Genomic DNA, 26,999 nt, shown 5'->3' with positions numbered 1-26,999 from the left:
TTCTGGTATCTTCACAAATGTTGCAGCAGCATCCTGCTCACAGTCGCTCCTGCTTTGATGAACGCATCTGCGTTTCTTATTTCTTCATTTCTTCATGTGCTCTGGCAGGTTTTCAGTCTTTTGGGTCTCTGCAAGTTGATTTAAATAGGACTGTACATTAGTGTAGTTCTTTGAAGATTTATTTATTCAGCAGGTAGATTTGCAAAGTACATTTATCATCTGAATATTCTTGAGTGTGTTATACCTGCAGGACATTGAATAAGATATTAGCATATATCATTTGTATGACTGTTATGTGGTATTTTAAGTGCAAAACGTGATGCTGAACTGAAATTAAAACTGTATTTTTTTAATGTTTTATTCCAAAATATGTGAAAAATCACTTAATAACATAGTCAAGACATCACTAACATGGTAACCACAGGCACAGTTATCCACCCACTTGCTGTTATTTGTGACTGGCAGCCAATCGGAAGAAAGACAGCTTAAAGAGGGGAGGATCATTTTGAGTTGTGAATCATGCAGAGTTACTGTAGAAAACAAAGGTTGGAGGTCCATTTTGATTTCTAGTGTTTTCTGTGTCTGCTTATGTAGAAGAGCCGCGCAGCCAGTTTGTTCAAAAATTTAAATATTTTAGTGTAAGTGACAAATAATGCTGCCTGCTGAGTGGTTGACTGCACTAATAACTTAGTCCAATTTCTTTTCCAGTTATGCTCACTTCTACCTTTAAAAACTAACATGGCAACAGTCAAGACATTGACGCTGAGTCTTTAAAATGTAAAGTCCAGAAGCCAGTGGATGACAGGTCTTTGGTTTAAACCCTAAATGTCAGCTCAGCATCTTTCTGGGGATCATGTGATGGCGCAGCATTTATAGAGAAGTTTCACTCTCATTGTAAACTCATAGATATTTAGTTTCTGTTCCCGACCATTCCCTTTATCCAATTTTCAAACTTTGAAAAAAAAAAAAGTATGATGAAGAAATTATCAAACCAGTGAGTCATGTCCAGATTTCAGGTTAAGTAATTTAATTTAATTGGGTTGCTAAAAACTAGGGTTCACTTAAGATGCTTGCATATTAGAAGAGATTCATCACAAGATATTTGGCCACTTGGCGAAATAACCGCTGGTGAGACAAAGTGGGTTTGACCTGAGATAGATTTTTCTGTATTTGCAGTTGAGTGACTGAAGTGACTCTCAGTGAGAGTGAAGAGTACCTGTGATTGACGTATAACCTGGTAGTAAATACATTAAAGGGTTACCTTGGCAACTGGAGCCTTCTTTAAAATGCAAATGTGTGGTATGTTTCATAAGTTTGTGTAGTTTATGTAGGTGCTCAAAAAACATAAATGCATACAAACTTTTAAAATAAATAAATAATTGATCCAAATCTTAATGATGCCAAGATTTTCACTGGGAATTTGTGACAGAAGAATAACAGCAAGAGTGAAAGGGAAGGTTTAGAAGAGTTGAAGATGTTAATATTTTCAGTGGGAATGATCAGAAATTAGAACATCAGAGGGACAGCTCAGGTCGGACAGTTTGGAGGCAACTTTGGAGGTTTGGACATGTACACAGGAGGGTAGCGGATATCCTGGATTTTTAAGCTGGAGCTGTTAGACAGGAGGGAAAAGAGAAGACAACAGAGAAGATTCACTGATGTAATTCAATTCAATTTTATTGATACAGTGCCAAATCACAACAGCAGTCGCCTCAAGACTCTTTATATTGTAAATTAAACCCTACAATAATACATACAGAGAAAACCCCAATAATCATATGAGCCCCCTATTAGCAAGCACTTTGGCGAAAGTGGAAGGAAAAAGTCCGTTTTAACAGGAAGAAACCTCCGGCAGAACCAGGCTCAGGGAGGGCGGGGCCATCTGCTGCGACTGGCTGGGGTGAGAGAAGGAAAACGGGGACGTGGTGAAGGAGGCAGATGATCTGCTGTGATAACTACTAAATACTACTACTACTACTAATAATAATAATAGTAACAATAGCTCATTGGTTTAATGTTGGGCTCTAATAAATAATAAAAAACCACACAGAGAGAAGACACGGCGGAACCCGTGGCTTTTATTTTGATAAGGTGGACTGAAGTTGGAGGGAAGGCGTCGCTCTTGGTGCAGCTGCAGCAGCAGAGCGAAGACCGCAGACTGCAGACGAACGCTGAGCGTGTTTATCTTCCGTCCTCAGTCGACTTCATTCACTCTACTGACCCGTCGGGGAAACTTCATTCAGCACAGAAACAGGACTTTAATAAGATTTTTCCTGCATTTAATAAAAGTTTAAAATATGCTGCTGCGCTCAAACTGCGCAGGGAGAAGCGGGCAGGCTTAGAATAAACTCGTCTAAAGTTTGAGTCGACTCCAGAGGGGAGGAAAGGTAAGCCGAACCACAATAAATATCAGAAATATTCAAAGAAAAAGCTGTTTGTTAAAAAGACTCAGGTCAGCTCCTACTCACTGCGCTTCCTCTTTTTCTCAGTTTCTCACTTCTCCATCTCTCATGTTAGTCGCTGAAAAGCAAAATGTGTCTCTTTTAATTTAATATAGATAGATAGATTCCCGCAAATAAAACCCAACAGCTCGTTCTTTCAGCCTTTTAAATTCAGTTGAATTCATTAATTAAGGCTGAACTCCACTTGAGGCTCTGACATCTTCTGGTTATTCGTCAGTGCCAGTAAACTCATGGCAGATCTTCACGCCTGAAGTAAGAATTTCTCGCATTTTCTGCCTGTTTCTCAGATCTATTTGAATCGGATTGTTTGTTCCCCATTTTGCATGCTTAGAGTACCCCCAGCTTTGGGGAAGTGGTTATAAAAGCTATTGTTGGTGAGAAAAAGAGAGGGCCTGCGTGTACTTAGTTCATAACTGACATTAATTCATCAGACTTGTGAACAGCTGCTTCTGTGGCTGCAGTTGGGTCAGACCTCATGTTAGAGGCCTGTTCCATCTCCTCTAATCGAGCTGTGGTGGTCACATCCTCCTCTGCAAACACTGCATGAAGCCTGTGTTGAAAGAATGAGCATCAGGAGCCACTTTCTATTTGACAAATAGACTAAAAGTGGAATAAATTCTGTTTCTTCAATTGTGGAATGTGAATCCAACAGAACATCCAGATGAAAAATGAAAGGAACAGTTGTTAATTCAGTTATATATGCTGCTATATATAATAATTTTATTTTATTATATTTTATTATATTTTCTTCTACTGTACCATGCTGCTGAGTGACTGCTGCTCGTCAAACACATTTCATTGCAATGTTGACCCTGTGCTAACTTGCATATGACAAATAAAACTGAAACTGAACTGCTTTTTACTATTGGGTCATAAAAGTGGCGTCAGGTGTATTAGGCTTTTAAGAAAGCTATTAAAATTCTCATTTTTTAAGTATTAGTTGCTAATTCATCAAAGGAAAACACAGAGGCCCTTTGAAAAGTTAAAAACGGTTAAACAACAAACGTATGAAGCGTTGACAAATGAGAACATTTATAGAGAAGTTGTAATGTAATCACAGTGTTTACAGCTAATTAAACTTCCATAAACTTGATGATGTTTTTTTCCAAATCATTGATCCACCAATCCAACCTTATCCTGTTCCCATTCTGACAATCATACCTCAACTTTGGGTGTCTGCTGATGACAGTTACCATCTGATAGCAGGGTTACATTAATGAGCTGTAGTCCTCACTGGAAACGGGGCTAATATAAAACCGATTTTAGCTCAGTGTGAGTGCTTAGTGAATTTAAATGGTTTTAAATGGTCATGCTAGTTTGGCCTGTCCTTGCTCTCAGTGCCGCTGCGAGAGCACACGGAGTGGAGCAGACAGAGATAACTAAGGTGAAATCATGTCAATCTAGTTATTTTACTGGAAGTGCAATAAAAGTTTCCCAGCGAGCGAAAAATAGTGACTCAGGTCTTTTGTGGTTACGTTTGCGTGTTTGGCAAACATACAAAAAAGGCGGCGTCACGAGCGTGAAGCACCTTGTTACCTGTTAGCTTCCTCAGAGCTTTGTTATGACGTATGATCCAGTTTACCCAGTCAGTACTGGATTAGTATCAAAGCTGCATCCCCAATTTAGACAGGCCTGAGGTGCCACTTTGGAGTGGGAAATTTCACATTTACATTTTATTTATTTTCTAATTTATTTTGAATTTTACTCACGAGCTTCAGATAAACAGATACTGCGCCAAGTGGAAACTAAAATTCAAGCGGTTCAGCTAAAGAGTTTAATCTAAATACGTATATGAATTTTGATGTAAAACATTCATTTATTTAATATAAAAAGCAAAAGAAAGTGACACAAAACAGCTTTTTTGATGTTTTTTTTAGTTTTGGCTCCTAAAAATGATGAAAAAAAAGACTAAAAGCGAGCTTAAATGAACAACTGCTTATACATCTGATGCATCCTGTTACAGGGATCATATTCCTGGGTTAGCTAATAATGCTTCTACACTAGATTTAGTGAACGATTTTAATATTGTTGTGTCTGGTTTTACTTGGAATTTTCCCATTCTGCAGTCCTCTTTGCTTTAACTACCAGTAACGATTGTGCGCTGTGTGCTCTTTCTCTACATGTCTACATATTGAACTCCTTAATATCCACTGGTGCAAATGTTGGGTTAACAAATTCATGTTTTACATTTTGACCCCTTTGAAACACTGATCATGATGTGCGACAGTTTTAAAAATGCGTAAATTGTACTTTAGTGGCATTTTCTGTAAGTAAAAAGGATTTCTGAGCAGCATGTAATTTCTCCCAAGTCGTTTTTATTTACGGGGCACACAACAAGCAATGCTGAGGAAAACCATTATAAATATGAATCAATCTCCCACGTACCTTAAAGGTCCGAAAGTCGTGTTGACCCAACATCTACGCCTGATAAGCTTAAAGCAGCAAATTTCTGCCCTAAAATTTTAGATTATAAAAATGATTTTGTTTGTTTTCCTCGTCACTGAAGATGATTGTGATGACAGTACCCATCAGGATACCTGACAGATCAAAAGCCAGTGATATATTTACCATCCCAGCAAAGTTAAAGCTTTACTTTTTGAAACTTTTGATTCAGAGAAAGATGTCAGTGACTTCTGCACTGCTGGTGAAATCTAAGAAGTTTCAGAGCACCGGTGTGAACTCTTGCATTTGCAAGGGTCGCTGCACAGAGGCAGTTTATGATGCAGGTGCATCAACATGAGAAAGACGCTTCTGAAAGTTGCAGTTGGTTGCTAGTACCACTGAACAAATGCGTGCAGCCTTCTGTTTGCTTTTAGTACTTGGTGGATATGCTGAAAAGGACACTAATTAAGTTCTAAACTAATTCAGGTCAGCAATCGAGTGTTATTTTTAAGCACAACATGCTGGGATTTATCCAGTTTAAGCCTCAGATATGGAAACATTTAATGCTTGTGGCAGCTGGAGGTACTGAGTTTGAGGCTCTGAAATGCTTATTTTTTCCCTCTTTAGCACTAAATAATGTGATTTTTTGGCAAAACATGGCATTTGAAACATTTTTAGGTAGGGCTGGGCGATATGACCCAAAATTCATATCTCGATATTTTTTAGCTGGATGGCGATATAAGATATATATCTCGATATTTTTTTTTTAAAGCCATAAAGTAAGAACAAAAGGGGAGTTCTTAGTCAAAGCTGTGTCCCAGATGTCACACAGGCACTTTTATTAACATAGAGCAGATGTACATAAAATTTACTCAAAAATAAATTATGAGCATTTATTAAATAATAATGCTTCATAAATAAAAGAAAACAATGTTGTTTTTGTGCATAACAAAAAGCTCACAAATGTGCAGTCAAAATGTAAAGTAAAAGACGCTGAGCACAATAACAAAGACAGATTTCACAGCTGCTCTGTTCCCAACTTGTACTGCGTGACTGACAGCCTGGAGTTTGTAATCCGCTTCGCAACCACGTCTCTTAACAGGTGCCATTTATAGTCCTTATACACAGTAAGGTAATATTACGTTGAAGCACAGTACGTATCACTCCGCGAGGCTCAGCCGTAATGCTCCGACAATCCATCAAGCGGTGCAGCTCCGTAGCTGACCAAAGTCGTACTAAAACATTTTTGACAGATTGCTGAGCGCCGTGTTCCACATAAAATCGGTTCGCGGCCATCAAGCACAACCAGAATTCATACATAAGGCGTGCTGTCAACTTTTGAGAAAATGAAAGGATTTTAGTCCGTGCAGCACCTCTGGGCTGCATGGCGTTAGCGTGGTTAGCTCGTTAGCGTGGTTAGCTAGCTAACACGTTGACGCCGTCCAGCCCCACGCACGGGGCGATGCGCAGTAACTCATTAACGGAGATTTGCCGTGTCCGTCTTGTCGCTTCCTGCAGGTGAAGCGATGGGGGAGGAGGGGGAGTTGTGTTCAGTGAAGGAGAGGCGAGGCCGAAAGTGGACGAAAGAGAGGCAAACTTGCGGCTCCACAAGTATAATTATAACGTAACATAGACTATATCGATATAAAGGATATGGTCACATCTTATATCTCGTATAAAAATATATCGATATTTTTTAAAAACTCGATATATCGCCCAGCTCTATTTTTAGGCCACATAAATTCAGACTAATTGAGAAAATAATCCCCAGATGAATCAGTCTCGTAAACCATGACCAAACTGGATACAGCAGAGACGACAACTTTGATGGTCTAAATAAAAGAGTACAGAAATGCTTTTAAGGCATATTTGAAACTGTACTAGCAAACTCTAACCACAAAGCCCTGGCTGCATACTGGTCAGTGTTTCAGCTGTGCAGCACATAACAAGGGGGTTTCCTGAAGCTGCAGCCTGCTTTAAAAACAGCTTGAATTGCACCTGTTATTTCTTTTTAATGGACAGTTAGTTTGATTAACTAAAATGAGCCTTCATTAACTTTAATCTTAACTCACCTGGTTTATTCTGTTTAAAAATCCTTTTAACCATTCGTATTAAAAAGATTTTTTTATTTTTTTGTCCAAAATCAGCACGTCAGGTTCATTAAAGCAGCCCACAGTGCCACACCGTCGGTGTTGTTCCGAATATTTCATTAAAACAAAAAATCTGTTTAAGTAGGCAGTATCAAGCTTGTATTTGCAGCAGGAACTACAGAGCAGCAGAGGTACAGTGTTTATATTTATGTGTCCACTTTTTGCTGTTTTTTTAGCCACTTTAAATATTTACCCAATACCAATAATAAAAGAGAAATCTTTCAACTTCAGTCTAAGGAGCTTGGAAAGAAAGTGAGTGGACTTGGTTAAGTTGAAGATGTTTCACCGCTCGTCTGATCTGTGGCTGTGATCAGCTGTCAATCCAAAGGTTTCAACTATTTGTCTGCGAGTTTTACCCCATCGCAACTCTTTACTTATTACTGAAAGAAGAGTTTTTCAACTGGTAATTCACAATTTTTAGCAGTTTCAGCTGACAACCTTTGGTTACTGTTGTGTAATCTAAACCCGCACTGATACTGAATACACAATGAGATAGAATAGATTTTAGTTTACTGTTTGCACATTACTGCTTATTCATTACATAGTTTGAATGATTGTGTTGTAGCTACCATTGCAAGATTTAATCTGTTGTTTTTATCCAAATCTTTCAAGGATTGGTCCATAACCTTAAGCTCATCATTTCAGGTCTAAATCTGTGACTTTTTGTTGATGGATGTCAGCTGTTTACCCATATCCTTAAAGGACTTCAGCTTATGTTTCATAGCTTTTAGTTAACCATTTCAATCATTAAAATGGGATTTGCAGTTTTTACTGCTATCCTCGCAGTTATTTGTCTTTTTCAGTTGGCATTTAAGCAGCAAGGCTTGCAAAGATGACTTGTGAGTTGTGACGTAATAAGCTGAGGCTTTTAATCTAAAACAATTCAGATATTTTATAAAAAAGAAATCAATAACAGGGTCTTTAAAATGATGAAAACTAAACAAGGCATTAACTGAACTAACAGACCTGATACAACAACACATGAGAAGAAGTTTAGGGTACTTTTCCATCACTTGCAACTCTTCCTCTTATCTCCTCCCAAGGGTATGAGAGAGAGGAAGAAGTGCGAGAACAGACGAGCCGAAGCTGCCAACTGAGAAATCCTTTGACTTTCAGCTAGTGACACCTTTAATGTTGCTTGTGACATAAATTAATTCCACAAAACTTGTTTTCTTTTCGGATCAAGTAAACCTACAAATAAAATAATACACCGGTACCAGTTCTCTTTTTTTCTGCACTCTTGTTGATTTCAATCATCATTTGCCATTTTTTAAAATCTGGGTTATTAGTGCATTCGTTTTATCTGTTGCTATGATTAATTATGCTGTTTCTTTTCTCATACTGTCGTTATCTGATCCACATTATCAAGACTGTGTGACGCATGCGATTCATGTGAAAAATAATCAAAAATTAATGCGGCTTTGTGTGACATCACAGCACTTTGTAGCTCAACAAATGTTTTACTGTTACTTTTTCAGTTACGTCGTAACGGTTTGCATATTCTGTTACGTGCATACATCACTGAGAAATGTGTCACGTGACTCCTCAGCTACCACCCAAGTACAGGACCCCCGCCTCCCTTGTTTCACAATTTCCATGTCTAACCGTTATGTGTTGTGTAATAAAACTATTATAATATGACGCTGTGCGCTGTGCTCTGCGATACGACTAATTAAATATTCAATATTTTAACTGTTAATCTGTGATTTATATTTAGCTGTTAATTTGTCATTTTTAATGCAACACAATTCAACTGTTAATCCATGACTTTAACCAAATGTTTGTATAGTGTCCTTGGATTTTTGAAAGGTGCTATACGAATCTGTTATTATCCTTCTTATTACCATCCTGTGTTTTGAATTAACTGATGAATCTGTCTGATTAATTCAGCAGTTAATCCCTGATTTTTACTGGGATGCTTTAGCTGTTCCATGACGTTCTGTTGAGTAAATCAACTGCTAATCCGGGATTTTGATATGGCTAATTAAGATGTTAAGCCCTGTTTAGTTTTTGTCTAATTCATATATTAATCACAACTTTTAGGTAAATAATTCAGCTTTTAGTCCTGGATTGTTATCTGACTATTTTGGCTGTTAATCCTTGACTTCAAAATAACTAATTCAGCATTTAATCCAACAATTGTACTTTTTTTAAATTCCTTACTTTAGCTACACTTTTTCGTCACTTTTAGCTGACTACTTAACATGTTAATTCCTGTTTTTTATCAGCCAAATGTAGTTGGCAGTCTTTGGCTTTCATTGGATTACTTTAGCTGTTAATCCAAGGATTTACAATGATTAATCTAGTAAACTTTAAACTGTTTATTCACTGTTTTAGCTACACCTTTTTGTGTGTTGCTTCAGGTTACCTAGCTCCTATATATTGGCTTTTACATACTTCCCTGGCACCTGCAAAAGTACCGCTGGCCTGGGATAACTAGTCTAATTAACAGGAACTAAAGTTTTTTACATCTGAATTTGAGTCAGGTTTCAGACATCTGTTCATTATTAAAGATAAAAACCATTATAAGGGTTAAAGTTAATTTTAAGTCTGTGTGTGGTTTAACAGGTGGCATTTGTTTGCTAGGTTAATATCAGCATCGGGTGTTATGCAGCTCTGTGTCTCTTGTCAGAACTGTGTAAGGTTGCAAAGTGCTCTACAGCTGCAACGATAGAGCCAGCTTTTTCACGAAAGCTTACCACATCCTTCACTTTGTAACCACAAACAAGTGAAGGTTTTATTCACGTTGGTGGGAAAATAAAATAACCAGCTGTGATGATAACTGCTGTCATGGGATTCAGATCCTTAACATTAGATCCACGTTTTAGAGCTCCTTCGTTGGAGAATTGCATTTTCTCGAATACTGCGTCGACCCCTGTCTTCTCATCCTTTCTGTATACGTTTAAATAAACTGCAGGGAATGGAGAAGTGGCGTCTGTGTCTCTCCATAATGTAAAAATGGACGACAAATGAAGTTTTCCAGTTCCTGTTTACTCCTTGCATGTCATTCCCTTGTCCTTCCTTTCCATGTCCTATAAATTACGAGCTGTGTATAAGTATACCAGAGCCCAAGATGGTGATTTCAAATGTCTCATAAGAAATATTGAGTTCATTAGCACAAAAGGCTAAAAATACCTCAGCACTACAAGACTGAATGGTTGGTTCCAGGCAGAGGGTGCACACTGAAACCTATTAGAAAATAAAATACGTATCATTAGAGTTTCTGTTGTAGTCCAAACATAAGTATATGGTGATGGAAGCATAATAACTAACATTTACATTTACAACAGCTTGAGCTCTTGTGGCTTCCGACAGACACAAACCACACTATCAGTTTAAATAAAATGCTGTTGTCTGGTTTGCATGTTCAAGTTTCACTGCTGTCAGCTGTATTTTTACAACCTGTAAATCATAACTTGTGTTGGTGTTTGTCTTCATCCCTGCAGAAAAAGCCCTTTGCCACTTCTCCTTCACGTTCTTCTAAACCTCCCTGAAACTTCTCAATGGAAGCCTCAGGAAAGTATGACTTTATCGCAACAGAGGACGAGGAGCTCAGCTTCAGAAAGGGTGATTTACTAAAGGTCAGTATATGATTAGATAATGAAGGCATGTTTTCCATTTCCTCCAGCTTGACACGTTTTGTTTTTGCTTTTGAACAGATTATAAACGTTGAAGGTGATTGGTGTAAGGCGGAGATGAATGGACGGGAAGGATTTGTACCACATAACTACATCGATTTCCAGATTCCGGGGTAAGAGAGGGACCTACAGCCTTGAACTACAAACAGATATCTTTTGAAAATCCAATGGATGTGTAAAAATCATTTCTTTGTGGGGGTCTTGAACTGAGGCGTGAGCTGCAAATTGACTCACGATGCCAATGCTTTTACCCTTTGAGTGGAAAATCTTCAGTGTGTGCGCACTGACACGAAACAACAGAGGCGGAGCGAGGGGCCTGGTGGACAAGAAGTGAAAATACGGTTAAAATCAGTGTCGAGAAACACAAATTAATTCAGTTAAGTTTCATAATTTTTGCGCAAACTGCTGTGAGAGCTTGTGGTAGGGTTAGACTTGGGTTCACATCAACTCTTGTACGAAATGTTTGGCTTAACCCAGGGAAATTTATTCTTACAGGATAGTTTAGGCCAAACGGCGTGTAAAAGACTGCTGTAGCTCAGGTGGTAGAGCAGGTCATCGGAAGGTTGGTGGTTCAATTCCTGGCTTCCCCTAGTCTGCATGCCAAATATCCTTGGGCAAGATACTAACCCCAAATTGCTCTCCGATGCATCCATCGGAGTATGAATGTGTGTGAATGTTAGCTATGAAGCACTTAGAAAAATGTGCTTGTGCGAATGGGTGAATGCACAAGTTGTGTAAAGCGCTTTGAGTGCTCAGATGAGTAGAAAAGCGCTATATAAGAACCAGTCCATTTACCATTTGAAAGGTTTTGTTGTTTGTGAAACAATGGCTGATTGGCTAAAACAGAGCATAACTCTAACTCGGGCAAACATAAAAAAGCAGCAGTATAAACAAACCAAAAGATTTAGGCAATTTTAGCTTTTTTATTGTTGTGAGTGAGACATTGAGCCTCAGTGGGATTACAGGTATGAATAAAGGGTAAATAAAAACGACTAAAGCAACATTGGTTCATTCTTGGTTTTAAACTTTTGTAACGATTCCTGGCCGCTTTGTGCACGAGTGTGAGTGACTTAATTTAGATAACCAGCAGCATTGTGGCCTCTGTGTGCAGGTGGTTTAAGGAGGACGCCAGTCGCAGTGCTGCAGAGGACATACTCAAGTCCAAAACTGTCGGGGAGTTTCTGATCCGAGGGTGCCAAACCTCCCTGGGGGATTTCTCCATTTCTGTCAAGTGAGTAAAGCAATGGGAAGTCTTAAAGTTTGGCTCACAGCTATATTTATGCTGAAGCTAAATGCGTACTTTAGCGTGCCTACGTGCTGATGTTCAGCATGTTTAACTATGCTTAGTCAACATCTGGTTTGACAGTTAAAGGGGAAGTAAATTATAGAATATTACCGAGTCACTTATTCTGTTTGTTCAGCTCTTTGACAGCATGCTAGGCATATTAGTACGTCAGCGTCTTCAACCAGCATCAAACTGGATATCCATTCTTTTAGTTCATAAAACAGTAAAGAAATATTTTTACATTTGTTTCGCATATAGACCAGACGGGGCTAGATCCAGATCCAGAACCAAATGGTGTTGTTTTTCAAGAACTCATCACATAACCTGATGTTTTAGCTTCTTTTTCTTTAAAAATGTAAACTGAACGTCTTTGAATTTGGATAAAATGAGACAATCGAAAACATCACTTTGGATTTCTGATTACCTTTCTGCTCTTCTTTGACATTTACTTGATTTTTAATGATTAATTCAAGAAAAAATTACTAGTTGCACCATGTAATGTGTTATAAAAATTGTGCTATAAAAACCAATCACAAAGTTTTTCATTTGGCTCAGCGGTGAAAGTCTGCTGGTGTCTCGTATTGACCGGTTTTATGTGTCATGTAAATGAAGGGAAGATGCTAAAGTTTCGTTTATGTTATGTTTCTACCAAGCGGCTGGCTCCAAGTGAGAGTCAATCTCCCAATACTGTTAAATGATAACTTAACAGCACACCTTCTAAATATGGTCTAAGAAACTAACATTGTAAAAACCGTAACTCAAAATAATATGTCCAGAAACCTGTGGGTGATGATGCTGTCTATTTTATTAATAGTTTATGGTTTCAAGCTAAACTTCCAGCTCTGTGTGCTGTTTGAGTGTCACGTGAATGGACAGTGGTAGAGACCAGTTTCACTCTCATTCAAAAATGCCGAATCTTGGGTTTCAGTTGAAACCAAACTTCCTTTTTCCAACTTTGGTAACTAATAAACACCAAGATTTTGCAATGGATGGCACCAGCCACAACACCGAGGGTTTGTTTGACCACACTGTCATTAAAAACAGATGCGTATTCACTGTGTAAAGAAGATTTATATAGGGACTTGCAAATACTTCGGATCTTAAAGTGTTACAGCGACCTATCCCACAACCCCCACTGCTCCTGGTAACCATTTTGGTTTGAACCATAACCGGCTATACACTTTCAAAACTGTCTCTTTGGTCCAACTACAGTTCCCATGAAACAGGCCAATCGGATTAATATAAAAGTACGTTATATCTGCATTATTTCTCCCAGCCAGCAGAGGGAGACTCGTCTGTTTGCGAAAAGACGAGCTAATGAAAAAAATAACCATACTTGTCACTTGAACTGTAACTCCAGTGAACATGGTTCATGGTCTCAGTTGCTAGTTTCAGGTCTTATTTAATACTTAAGTCTTATTTCAATACAGTATGAGGTTAATTTTGTAGCTTAACCTCATAAATCAGAATAACACACACAAATAAAACAGAGTATCCTTTAGAGCTGTGCTTTATGTGCATCCAACATAGACATAGCACCACAAGTGTCAAAATGAAATAAATACATAAACAAACAGTTAATTAAAAGTGTAATTAATTAATTGTGGATTTATTTAGTCAAAATCCTATTCACTGTGGTTAATATGGTACTGCATGCTGTGCTGCATGCATTTATTTATCTTTAACTGCAGCACCAAAGTCAGTGGGCGGGACTAAAGCTGCTCTAGTCAAAGCCTTGCTTTGCTTTTGGTCAGTGTTTGTTTCATACTAAGTATAAAGAGTTTGAGTTTTCATACTTGCTCGTTCCTGCGTGACAAGTACAGTCAGGACTGGAGGACAGCTCAGAGTGAGACGGCAGGTTGATAACATCTGACACTTGGCGACACTTGTGCACAGCTTCACTGAGTACTTTACCGCCTTTTTACGCCTCAGCCATATAAGCCTGATGGCGTATTGTCGTCACCCTGCTGGGTGGGCGGGTAGCCAGCTAGGCGACATGGACACCAGAGTTTGTGAATGCGATAACTGGAGATTAAAGCGACTGATACCATCGGTGTATCTACTGAAAACCTGAGTTCGAATCTCAGTGACCTCGACCTCAAGGTGAGAGGTCAGAGGGGAGTTTTCCGAAAATGTAAACACAGTTGATATTTGGATTAAGAATTAATTTAATTAATTTAATTAATTCATTATGTATTTAAAACATTTTTTATTTACAGTTTTAATGAAATAATATTTTGGTGATGTATTTACTTATTTCATTTTGGCACTTTTGAGGCTGCACAGTTATTCATGTGAGGCTGCTGTATAGTTTTTCCAGCATAAAATGACACACAAAATCTATGTACTTCATTTATGTCAGGGGTGAGGAACTCCAGGCCTCGAGGGCCGGTGTCCTGCAGGTTTTAGACGCATCTTTGATTCAACACAGCTAATTTTAAATAGCTAAGCTACCTCCTCAACAGGTCTTGAAGTTCTCCAGAGGCCTGATAAGTAACTAATCATCTGATAAAGGTGTGTTGACCCAGGGTGAGATCTAAAACCTGCAGGACACTGGCACTTGATGCCTGCAGTTGGACACCCCTGGTCTGTGCACTCCGTAGACCAAAAAAAACAGTCAAGAAAATCATCAAATTGACATTTAGATTGTTTGAATTATTTTAATGTGCTTGTGCTTAAGAAAATAATTAGGTTGTTTTTAAACTGGAAGTGTGATAACATCTACTAAAAGATCAGTTAGAGTTCCCTAATATTTTGGCGTTGCAGTGTCACGCCCTCTGAGCTCTTTCCTCCTTCGCTGGAGGTTCTTATTTTTTTTCACCAAAGGCAGCTGCAGAATAAACAAGCGAGGCAGAGGTGAAGTCAGTTTATCCTCTCGTGTCCGCTGTCTGTCAGACCACCAGCGCAGATGATTCCTTTTAGCGCTCTGATTACAGGATCCGCCGGGACAGTTTGAAAGACTGTCGTGCCGTATGTTATTTATAACACCCGTGCAAAATATCTCCAGTCCTAAATGGTTTCAAGACTCGTGTATTTTAATTTTTCAGTAACCAGTAACAGGTGCTGTCTTTTAGTATGTCCATGGGTTTTTAATGTTGTGGTCAGAGGTTTACGTACACTCGTGCTCGGGCATCAATGTCTTGGTGATTTGGGGCTTTTAATGATTTCTTTGAACTGTTCGTTTTCCAGGTTGGAATAACTGTACCGGAAACATCTTTATTAACTGTAATAAATGTGATTTGGGTGCACAAGTTTAAGTTTATTGTTGATTTTCTCCAATCCACACAGACTCAAAAGTATACTTACAGGGACATTCAGCCACACTAATGTTTGGTTTAATCTCATTTAGCAAGTTGCACCTCGACCAGACTCTTTTCGTAGCTTCTGGCATAATTATTTCTGGATATTCGACCATTGTTCTTCGAAGAACTGAAAGAGTTTCTTCAAATTTGTTCCAAAACCAGTTTAAATGTGTGTCTGGGATCATTGTTCTCTTGGAGCACTCAATCTTGCCCACGTTTTAACTGTATAGTAGTTAAGTTCATTATTACATCCATGTTGTGCAATGTACCATTGGCATTAAATTAGCACCAGAGCATGATGCTAACACCACCGTGCCTCAGCTTTAGTCATCCAAACATAATTTGGAAAGAAACTGAAGTTTAGGGGACTTCAGCTGTAGATCTCTGTATGACCTCTGTATAGTTGGGTGGTAGTTTTACACTATAAATTGGCTGCTTCCTGGGTGTTGGCTGAATTTTTGTTGTCATTTGCTCGAAGCAACACATCACAAGCACTGTACATACAGTACCGTATGATTCATAGTGGTGAAAACTCTGGTCACACTTTAAATAAATAATATCCACACTTCAAGTGCTCTTAGGCCTGTTATGTGCCTTGAGTAGATTTACTTTTTTTACACTATATAAATTGACCCAGTTATGTGCTGAGGGAGTTTTTGTTTGATGTTGTAGTTTTGTGCATCGACCAGCAGAGGACAATCCAGATAAGGAGAGAGGAACCAGTGGGATGAAGGAAACAGGGAGTCGTCTGTTATGTAGATGTTCTTGCGCACTCCCTTTAGAAAAGAATGAGAAGCAGAAAAAAACCTCAAGAAATTAAACAAATTTCAACTCCTTCTTTCAGGGCACTGTTTTATAAGAGCTTCTGACCAGGATTAGTACATCAAGGTTTTCTCTCTATAATAAAGGGCCACGAAAGACTCTGTTTACTCAATTTTATTTCAGTTAACATCATTTACACAATCACACATTTGTTTCAATTTGGAAGTCTGATATGATCAAGGAGAGACCTTTCAGCCTTTGTCTCTAATCCAGTTTTAAGACCTGATTTACTTCAGTTTGGTCTTTGCTGCATATAAATCTGGACAGAAGTAGATGTGATGGATGCGATTCGTCAAATTAGTGTAAAAGTATAGCCAGACTGAAGCTGTATGAGGGGCGAAAAACTGATGTTTTAATGGATTGGCTTTATATAGCGCTTTTCAAGGCACTCAAAGCGCTTTACAAAGCGGTTAGTTCTGACCCTGAAATGTTATCCACATAGTGTTGTGTAATTAAAAATGACCTTTTGTTATTTAGTAGTTATTTAGTCTGTGGGCCATGGATAGTAAAGATGTAATCTTTATCTCTTCTCCTCAGACATGAGAATGACGTCCAGCACTTCAGAGTGATGAGGGACAACAAAGGCCAGTACTTCCTGTGGCAGGAGAAGTTCACCTCCCTCAACAAGCTGGTGGAGTTCTACAAAACCAACACCATCTCTAAAAGCAGGGTGATTTACCTCAACGATGGCAGCCTCAACGACAGCAAAGGGTTCCCCTCCCCATCCCAGCCGGTAACGCCTCGAGCATATCTACAGAAATCAAAACCTGATTATAAATTTTACATTTTGCAGCAAACATACAGTAATGTGTCACACAGAGATAATGGGATAAATGATGTGACAGTTTCTGTGGTATTGCAGAAGGTCAAACCACATTTCAGGTGTCAGGCAAAAAGATGACGTGTTAAATTTCAGTGTAATGAGAATTTTTTTTCTAGTCATACTGAGAACATTTTTAACAAAGACTATTTGAAGCCAGCTCTGCAAAATCAGGGAAAATTAGTCTTTAATAGACTGAAAACATGACTGATAACTGATAAAACCGATAACCCATGATGATGATCTAAATGCCAAACACTCCAACGATGACATTTTCCAAAAGAACATTTTTACATGTTGATTGCAGAGAAGCTTTTGAACTCTTCTATTAAACCTCTTGACCTTTAGAAGAACTCCTGGTGAAGTCCTGGTGCAAGATGGGCAACGATAACCTAGCATGCTTTTGTTTTTCGATGGTAGGATAAGTTGGAAAAGCCTAAAAACGAAACTGTGCAGACAGAGCTCTACACACATGGGTCCCCAACTGGCTTCAAATCATAGACTGTGTATAAAACATGATGACACATGAAGGTTACAGAGCTGACATTTAGAAATCTCAGCGTTAGTGTGCTGGATGCGGTCATGCTCGTTTTTTGGAGCCAGAGGTTTCTATATTTGGACATATGAGTTTGTTATGCTAGCAAATTGGACTCAGAGGTACCTGCTAATTGTGTTAAGGCTAATAAAATATGAGCTAATTGTGCTAAGGCAAATAAAATATGAGAATTTCTCTTGTCCTAACTGAGCCTCACATTATTTCCTGTAGAAATGTTCCAAAAGGCAACGACACCATACTGTAGCTCGGCAGCTATAGCTAATTTTAAACACTAACTACCTTTGAATGCACAGTTGGTATCATGGAGAAACTATCCACAAAGACCAAAACTGTTTTATTGACCACTCTGTAAAATGTTTATTTCTTCTAAAGCTGGACTTGTTGACATGGGACTCTATGGGGACCCACATTTGGGGGCAGCCTTAACTGGCCATTAGAGGAATTGCAGTTTTGATGCACAGACTTCATAGTTGCGCTCTAGAATTTGCTGCTTTGGTTCAAGCCTCTTTCTTAACCACTTAAGCCACTGTGTTAGGTGTGAAACTGAGACTGAATCAGAGATATAAATGTGCTCAGTTTCACAATGCCTCCCTCCCTATTATTAATAGAGGTCTGTTAATGTTGAAGAGATGCTGTAAAAGTGAGGCACCTGAATGTGAACGAACATGCGAGGAGGATTATCTGAAGCCACTGAAAAAAGCAGAATGATCACTTTATCACTAAAGCTAAGCTGTAGGAAAGCTGTAATGTTTTAAGCCTGTTCAGGCAGAGAGCGAGCAGGAAATACATGAAAATAATAGAGTATGTTTTTAGTTTATGATTAACTGATAAAAAGCAGAACTGTGACCAGTTGCCCCCCTTGACTGATCATGTAAAAGAGTGTGAAGAGGAAATGAAAGCTAAGAAGGTGGTTTAATGTGAGCACATCAAAGTGATGGAGGGAAACTGTAAAAATCCTGAGAAACTAAAAGCGCCACGCAAACGTCTACGTGTCTTATTCGAGTCTTTGAATTCTGCGTCTTTCTGTTGGTAGAGGTTTTTTTTTTATAAATACGAAAATATGTGGACATACACATTTCCGAGTCCTGGGTTGGACGCCGTCAAACATTTCGCTGCATGTTGACATGATAGCATCACACAGCTGCTGCACATTTGTCAGCTGTGCATCCATGATGCAAATCTTTAGTTCCATCACATCCCAAAGGTGCTCGATTAGACTTTGAGATGATTTGAGCTTTAGCGCGTTACCCTGCAGGAAGCAGCCATCAGAAGACGGGTAGGCTGTGGTCACAAAGGGATGGACAGGGTCAGCAAAATACTCAAGAGGACTGTGGTGTTTAAACGATGCTCAGTTGGTACCAAGGGGCCCAAAAGTGTGCCATAAAAATCATCATCACCACCAGCCTGAACCCTTGATACGAGGCAGGATGGATCCATGCTTTCAGGTTTGACCCTACCATCAGGATATTGCAGCAGAAATCAGAACTCATTCGACCGGGCACAGTTTCAAATGTCAAATGTTGGTGAGCCCATGTAAATCGTAGCCTTAGTTTCGTGTTTTTGGCTGACAGCAGCGGCGTGCAGTGATGTGGTCTTCTGCAGCTAAATCCCAACTGTTTCAAGGTTTGCAGTGTTTTGCATTCAGAGATGCTTTTCTGCATAAATTTGTTATGAGTGGTGATTTTAATTGCTGTTGTCTTTCTGTCAGCTTGAATCAGTCTGGTCATTCCTCTCTGACCTCTGACATCAACAAACTATATTCTGATGCTCTGTTTGAACCTCAGCAGGTTGTCTACATGCACTTGTTGCCATGTGATTGGCTCATTAGATATTTGTGTTATAAAGCAGTTAAGGAAGTTTATCTAATAAAGAATGATACATTTTGGACAAAAATTACGCATTACACATACAACAACAGTTGCCCTGATGCAAGTGTTGTTGTGATTTGGTGCCAAATAAATAAAAGTGAATTGAATTGAACTGAAAGGGAAACCAAAAAATGTTAGCTGGATGTTAGTTTAACCTTTGGTAATAAGTTCTTCATTGATCACCCACTCACGTCTACACTGAAAGCTCAGTAATGTTGGGTCCTACGATGAAGGAAACCGATGAGATCAATAAATTTTGGGATACTTTTGAGAATGTAATGCACTTGTTTGTGTTTTACTTTGAAAACAATCACATTTGAAAGCAGCTCATGGTAAAACTGGGCGTTCTGGTTGTAAGAACTTGTTAATTTGTATTTATGATGTTCCATGAAGGTATAAAGATGCACTTTTCTGCTTCAGTCTATTTTAGGAGCTTAAACGCAGACCCATATTACATTACCTGCGGTTGTTCTTGTTTTGAAGTCTCTTTCACTGTAAAAATCAATCATGCATAAGATGAAAAAAGTTAGATTTCTGAACATAAATAGAAATAAAAACTGCATCTTATCTTCTTCCTGTCGGCTTCCTTCCTGCAGGTGAAGAGGGGGAGTTTGCCTGAGCAACGTACAACACCAGCTTTCAATACGGCTCCACGCCGATCTTCAGACCAGAGTACCAGCTCGATGGTATGAGCTACAGCTTTTCTTCCTCTCAGCTCTGAAGTCTCTGATAGCAAATAATGTGCAAAGGTTTTAGCCACAAAGATAACAATAGGTTCAGAACTTTAAACCAAGTGCAGGAAACAGAAAAGCAAAATCTAATTTGCCTTTAAAGAGTCGAGACCAAGCTATTTTAGGCGGGGGTGGTCGTAACGTTTCGGCTCATTGTTCTGTGTTGTACAATAAGCAAAAGCAGGAATGTAACGTGTGTGTTGCTCTCTGCTTTAAGGGCAGAAGACCCGAGCTGGAGGCGCGAGCGCATACGATCGGCCACACAGGAAGAAACAGTCCTTCTACTTCGGCTCAGCCTCTGAGACGCACCTCTGAAACCTTGCCTCTGCCTCAGGTCAGCCCCGCCACGCTTTGATGCTTACTGGCTGTGGTAAACACAGGAAACTGTAGACCAGCTAACATCATGTTGATACACTGCGTTCAGCCGGGTGACATCAGCGTTTATTCTAAACTTCCAATAAGACAACATGAAACGAACTAGATCACAGCTTTAAGATTTTAATAAAAATAATGACTGCTAGGAACACATATCTCAGTACTCGGAATAAATGGTGACAAATATAAACAGTTGTGTGAAAAACTGAGCTTGCAGAGCCATCTTTAGCAGCAGCGACTTGAATTGTTGTTTTCGGTATAACTTTATCGGTCTCTCACATCGCTGCGGAGAAAATTAAGCCCACTCGTCTTTACAGAGTTGCTTCAGTTCATTGAGGTTTGCGGGCATTGATTTATGCACAGCTTCTCCTGTAAGGTTGCACCACATTTCAGTCAGGGGGAGGTCTGGACTTTGACTTTGACTGGGCCGTTGCAGCACCTCGGTTCTTCTCTTTCAGCTATTCACACAGCCGTGTCATTGCGTGACTCAGTTTGAGCCAAGCTTTAGCTATCAGGCAGCATCACATTTGACTTGAGGATACTTCAGAGGAGATGTTTGTGCCGATAACGTGTTTGGTTTTGTGCATCATGGTCAAACATCTCCACTTTAGCCTTATCTGTACAATGGATGTCTTGTTGTTTGTTCAAATATAACTTTGCAAACTTAAGCCATGGTGCCATGAAAAGTCTTTCTTCTGGCATCCCTTCCAAACAATCCACACTTGTTCAGTCTTTTTCTAATTGTGCTGTTGTGAACTTTGACCTTTAATATGCTAATTGATACATGTAAAGTCTAAGATGTAGCCTCTTGGGCTCTTAGCTGTTTCTCTGAGCACTGCTGACCTCGGGGGGAAGTCCGTGCACGCACCTGCATATTTCAGACCAGCAGCCAAAATCTCTGCTTTCTTTGAAGTGTTGTGCTTCGCCAATGATCAGTAAATCAGGAGCGTTTGATTAGCCGCTCCTGGCAGCCACTTACCCCCTTAAATCCTGTGCAGTCGTTGTGAATGTACTCTGCTTTGTCCTGAGAAAATGTTCTTTTTCAGAACTGCCTTTACACAGAAGTGAAAAACACGTTTAAGCTCTATTAAAAACTGCAGTCAAATCAATTTACACCCACTCAAAGTGTCGCAGTCTGAAGCCACACTTTGCTTATTTTTGAATAACAAACTTTGAGTATCGGTATCAGGATATATCATAGTTTCAATAAACTGCACTGTCTGAGATGTAGAGGAACAGAAACAGAAGTATTTGGCAGTCTGGATGTTTGATCTGTTTTCTGGTAATTCAGTGGAAAATGTTTTTAAAAAGTGCATTTTGGGTAAACTTTAAAGGCTCATGTCACTGTATGGGATGTGTGGCTGCTAAAGACAAGTTACAGAATATGACTTTTTAGCTAATGTTAAAATGCAGAAGTCACAAAAAGCAGTCCAGTAAAGGACTCTCACAGCTACAGCTGTGTCTGTCAGGTATTGATCACTGTTTGGTTTCCATCTGCAGAGACCATCCACGCTGCAGGTGAGGGCACTCTACAAATTCACCGCAGAGGAAGACGACGAGCTCGAATTTTCCGCCGGCGACATCATCGACGTGCTGGATAACTCCGATGCGTCGTGGTGGAAAGGCAGGCTGAGAGGATCGACTGGGCTGTTTCCCGCAAACTACACAGAGCAGCTGTAAGGAAACGCCACAGGCGATGATTTTAAAACGCCTGCGTGCGTTCAGACTCGATCTGCGGCTGCGTCAGCTCTTGATGGGTTTCTGAACGTGAACCAGCAGGCTTCTGTATGTGCTGCGTGTCAGCCTCCTACCAGAGGACTGAGGCAGTGCAGCTTTATTTACAAAGGAGCAGAGACACCTGCAGGAACTTCCTACAGCTCCCACATGTTCACCTGGCACACAGGAAATGCTGCAAATGATGCTTGAGGATGTTGTTTGTATCATGACGTGTCAGTAAGCATGTTGTCTGAATGCTTGCTGGCCAGGCTGCTGATGAATGGACTGTCTGCTCACTTTTGACACATTTTTATCAAAAAATGTTATTGACTTTTTAAATAAACTTTTTTTTATCACCACCTTCATGTTTAAATGATGCTCACTCATAACGAGGGCTTTCTGTGGGGTTTTTATCTTATCACATTTTACCTGTGATATTCCTGATATTCATTTGGGTATTTCTATCGTTTTAAAGGTGAGGTTTTATTTATTTTATGTAAAATTTAATGTTTTATTCTTGGAGTTGGTCTCTGCATGATTCACAAATCAAAATAATCTTTATTTTTTATCTCTTACTGGGCTTTGGTGCAGCTACCAGCCCTGAAATGAGCCATTTTAACTCCTCCCCCTTTAAAGATACATTTTTGTATTTTTTGTATTGTATTAAACTCTCACCACTAGTGGGCAGTGTTTTACTAGAAAGTTTTTAATGAATCACATTTAACCAACATTAATAACGTCACATATCGTTTTAGAGTCGTAGTAAAAATTATAAAAATGATTTGCACATCCATTTAAACTAGGCCGTGTAAGACCCAAGTGTAACGTCAATACAAAATAAATAAAATGCCGTTGTTAAGAATAATATAAAAAAAACTAAAAATGTGAAAGTTAACAGAACAAAACTGAGGTTCAGAATATTAAAGATGCAGTAAAACCTATAATTACATTTATAAGGCCCTGCTGTATAACCGAGTCTTTAACGATAAAAAGAAGAAAAGACTTTTAATGATGTGGTTAAAAAGCCATGAAGCACTAATCGAGCGAACAATATTCCTTGTGAATCACATATCTACAAAAAGCTAACATAGCAAACATAAACTGTTGCTGCATTTTTTTATCGTTAATTTCCCAGACTCTGTGCTGGCCGCGACAAAAGTCGCTTCCCGAGTCCTTCAGCTGTGGTTTAAATAGCTGTTCTACAACGTCTTCCTCTCCGTCAGTATTTCCTCTTCCTCTTATGGCTGACTGGATGCTACAATCACCCACTGTACCTCTTGTGGTTCAAATTTGCAAATGCACTGTTTACAGTTTGAGCACACATTCACACCAGCGCTTTTTTCACACATTTACACAGTTCGAAATGCAGACAGCCCTACAATATTTAACTTTAGTCGATTTGTCTTCAGCACAGTACAAACACGATATGGAAATCATGACCGAGGTTGTTTCTTTAAATTTTTTTGGCTGTTTTAATTAATTTCGAAAGCTTTAAATGTCTTTTAAACACAGGAAGTTACATTCAGTTGCTTTTAAGGCTTCACTTTAAGCTAACTTTCTTCTGATTGGTTGTCTCTCGCAAACAAGTGGGTTTGCAAGCAGGTGGGTGGGGCTTTGGTGCTCACAGCCAGAGATGAAAAAGTTCATATTCACAAGGTTAATGTGAACATGAACCAATGGAAGACAAAACCTGACAGAAAATAATAGAAATCATGGCAGATGTACTTGAATTATTGTCCACCTGCTTAACGTTAACCAAAACTCCAGAAGTACACTCATATGGAAAAGATATATATAAATCTTATAAAGTTTTTATCTGTCTTGTATGAAACTTGTATGAAAAGCATACAAGAGTGAAAACACATATAAGATCCCTTGAAAAATTATATAATGAAACTTGAATGTTTTGTATACTTACTAAAAAAAAAATATGAAAGTAATGAGAAAGTGGCCACTTTCATGAGTAAATCATATGTTTTTACTATTTCTTTTCCATATGGGCAGTTAAGGAGAGTTGCCCTTCAAAATAAAATCCCTATTAAAGACAAAGAAATTGCACTCGTTTTACTTTTTTGATGCAAGGAACAAAGAACTCATTTAAAACTTCCCCACTGACTTTGAGACTTCTGGAATTAAAAAAAAAGACACTTATATACTTTATTTTTTCTTACAAAAATTTATGTGTGTATAACAAGCAGGTAGTTGTGGTGGTTGAAGGTGATCCTGTCAGTAGCTTGTTGTACAGCTATGGCACCTGGAAGTGGAGATGAAAACAGCCCAACTCAATACAAATAAACCCAATATCACATTTCTGACAACATAACTTAATAAAAAAAAATGAAAATTTGCTCATAGACCATAACATAGAAAAAAGTAAAATACTCAATAAATCCAAACATCTGTCTTTGATGTAAGAGAAAGTTCACTGTCTGATATCCATTTGTTATCCAGAGTCACTCAAAGCTTTTTCTCTAAAGAAAGCTCACTGAAGAGTAGCAGGACAGCATCTATTTATAGCTGCAGAAAACAACCCCCATGTCTTGTGGAATGACATCAGTGACAGTTTTATCTGAACCATCAGATGAAGGGATTTTTGAGCAGGGTACCAACGACACTTTTTAGTTTGCAGAGAGCACCGCTAATGTAACATGCATCCATTTCTGTATCAGAAACTTTCACACAGGCTCTGCGTCTCGTTAAGATCCGGTGCTCTCTTACTTTAGGCCAGGGATGAGAAGCGATGTTTGGTTTCTAGGTGACTAAGATAACATGTGTGGAAACAGGAAGCTTTTGCAGTAATATCTCCAGACAGTTTTTTTTTCTTTAGGTGCTTTTGTGTACCAGCATGGTGGCATCGTGGTTAGCACTGTTGCCTTACAACAAGAAGGTCCTGAGTTTGACTCCACCGTCTGTGAAGTTTCCATGTTTGTCGTGTTTGCGTCAGTTCTCGTCGGGTGCTCCTGCTTCCTCCCACAGTCCAAAGACACACAGTTAGTGAGGTTAGGTTAAGTGGTAACTCTGAATTTCCCATAAGTGTGAATGGTTGTGTGTCTCTTTATGTTAGACTGGTGACCTGTTCAGGGTGTACCATGTCTGTCACCCTGTGGCAGCTGTGATAGGCTCCAGCTCCTCTGCAAACCTGATAATGATAAGTGGACGTGAATAGATGTTTTTGTTTTTTCCCCCTCATCACTACTAATCAGGGCCTGGTGATGTGTTCTGATATAGAACATTTAAGATTTAATTCCTTACTTTTTGTGCAAAATCCCAAAACACACCATTTGGGAACCTTTGCTTCGGAGTTATTATAGTTTTGTATTTTCTAATTACTTTTTATTTTTATTCTATTTTGACTTTTTGCTTTCAGTTCAGTTTAGTTTCTGTTGGTTTCCAGATTGGATTTTTTTTTTGTTTATGTTCAGTTTAGATTGTTTGAACATGTTTAGGTTTATTTATTTATTTATTTTAAATTTTCACTCTTAGTTTTAGTCTTTTTGATTGTTATTGAATGGAGGGAATATGTCATTAGCAATATTTAGGAAAACCAGTACAGAAAGTACAATAACAAGACAGTAATAAAATGTTAAATGTAATAGAAATTTTTACCAAACTGAAAAATATATAAACTTTTTATTCTTGGTTTTGCTGTCCTGTCCGGCACTGCCGCAATCAGAATTCTTGTCTGAAGGCCAAGAAAGGTCGACTTCATAGTCATAGTTTATTAGATTTTTATCAGAACGCACAGGACCGAACAGAATAAGGAAAGAGAAGTTGGGGAGAGAACAGAAGGAGAGGGAGAGAAAAATAGAGAAGAGGGATAAAGAAAGAAATAAAAGACTGAAAATCTGCTTCAACACCTGCTTAAAAAAACAAAAAACAAAACGAAAACAACACAGCAAGGAAACCATAGCAACAACCAACACAACCACGAGTAACAGTAAATAATAAATATTAAATGTTACCGAGCAGCACATGGTATTAATGATGCATGATATGTTTCGAGGCAGCAGCTGACCAAGATAGTGAGTGTCTGTGAGTACTTGTTTGCAAACCTGTGTGTGTGAGTGCGCTTGTATTCATAAGGTTTCTCCATGTAAGTGTTTGATAGTGGGTGTAGGGAGCCACAGCCCTGCCCCCCAGGACATGAAGCAGGCATGGAGGAGACCCGGGTCCCTGACATCTACAGGCCCCCTCAGAGCACGAAATCCCAAGGAGGACCACCGCAGGGGCGATCACGCCACCCACCTGGAAAAGGAGGAGAGCTCCGGACGATGGTCACCCAGAAGCCACGGTGGGCAGCAGTGACGACGAGCCTGCAGGCTCCACAAGCAGCCGGCTAAGCCAAGGCAGACTGAGCCCTGGACCCAGAGACCCGAGAGCCCCCACACCCTGCAAGGGGCCCGATAGAGCCAGGGGGGCCAGGCCCCGCCAAGCAGCAGAGCCAGAGTGAGCCAGTGCACACCCGAGCACACAGCCCTGGACAACGAGAACTTTTTTCAAAAGTCTAGTTTTTATTTTTATTTTAGTTACATAAGATGCTTTTCTGCATTTAGTTTTAATTTGAAGTATTTTTTAGTTGGGATGCAAAACATAAGACTCCAAACAGACCTGCTGGAAACCTTCGTACATAGATTTTGAACTTTTAGCTGCATTGTCATAAATTTTGCAGCTTTTCCTACTGATAAAGACTCCTCCCGCATTACCATTTATACTACACCAAAGTAGTCAAGTAATAGATAAAACAATGAAATTGTCACAGATTAGTAGGCAGAGGACTCACTCGCAGGACTCTGAAGTTTAGAGAGAGGGTGAGGGTTTATTTGAAATGTGACACCAAGTGAGAATATATACATATATACAGTGGAACAGATAACACGGGGCTCCAGGGAGTA

At 39.2% G+C, this 26,999-nt stretch overlaps 1 protein-coding gene across 1 annotated transcript; it reads left to right on the top strand.

The window, feature by feature from the left end:
* Positions 1-1,942: 1,942 nt before the first annotated feature.
* Positions 1,943-22,466, top strand: grap2a (GRB2 related adaptor protein 2a). The gene is made up of 8 exons (XM_085454985.1): positions 1,943-2,387; positions 10,441-10,575; positions 10,654-10,745; positions 11,744-11,863; positions 16,579-16,774; positions 19,882-19,971; positions 20,234-20,350; positions 21,892-22,466. Exons 2-8 carry the CDS (start codon positions 10,498-10,500, stop codon positions 22,069-22,071), a joined length of 873 nt encoding a protein of 290 aa, XP_085311111.1. The 5' UTR covers positions 1,943-2,387; positions 10,441-10,497; the 3' UTR covers positions 22,072-22,466.
* The last annotated feature ends 4,533 nt before the right edge of the window (positions 22,467-26,999 follow it).

This window comes from Copadichromis virginalis, linkage group LG4 (assembly GCF_057382275.1).
Source record: "Copadichromis virginalis isolate Kocher_CV1m ecotype Utaka linkage group LG4, C_Virginalis_male_GT1.1, whole genome shotgun sequence".
NCBI classification, from domain to species: domain Eukaryota; kingdom Metazoa; phylum Chordata; class Actinopteri; order Cichliformes; family Cichlidae; genus Copadichromis; species Copadichromis virginalis.
Note: the sequence above shows the minus strand (reverse complement) of the source record. Positions and strands in the feature narration are given on the sequence as shown.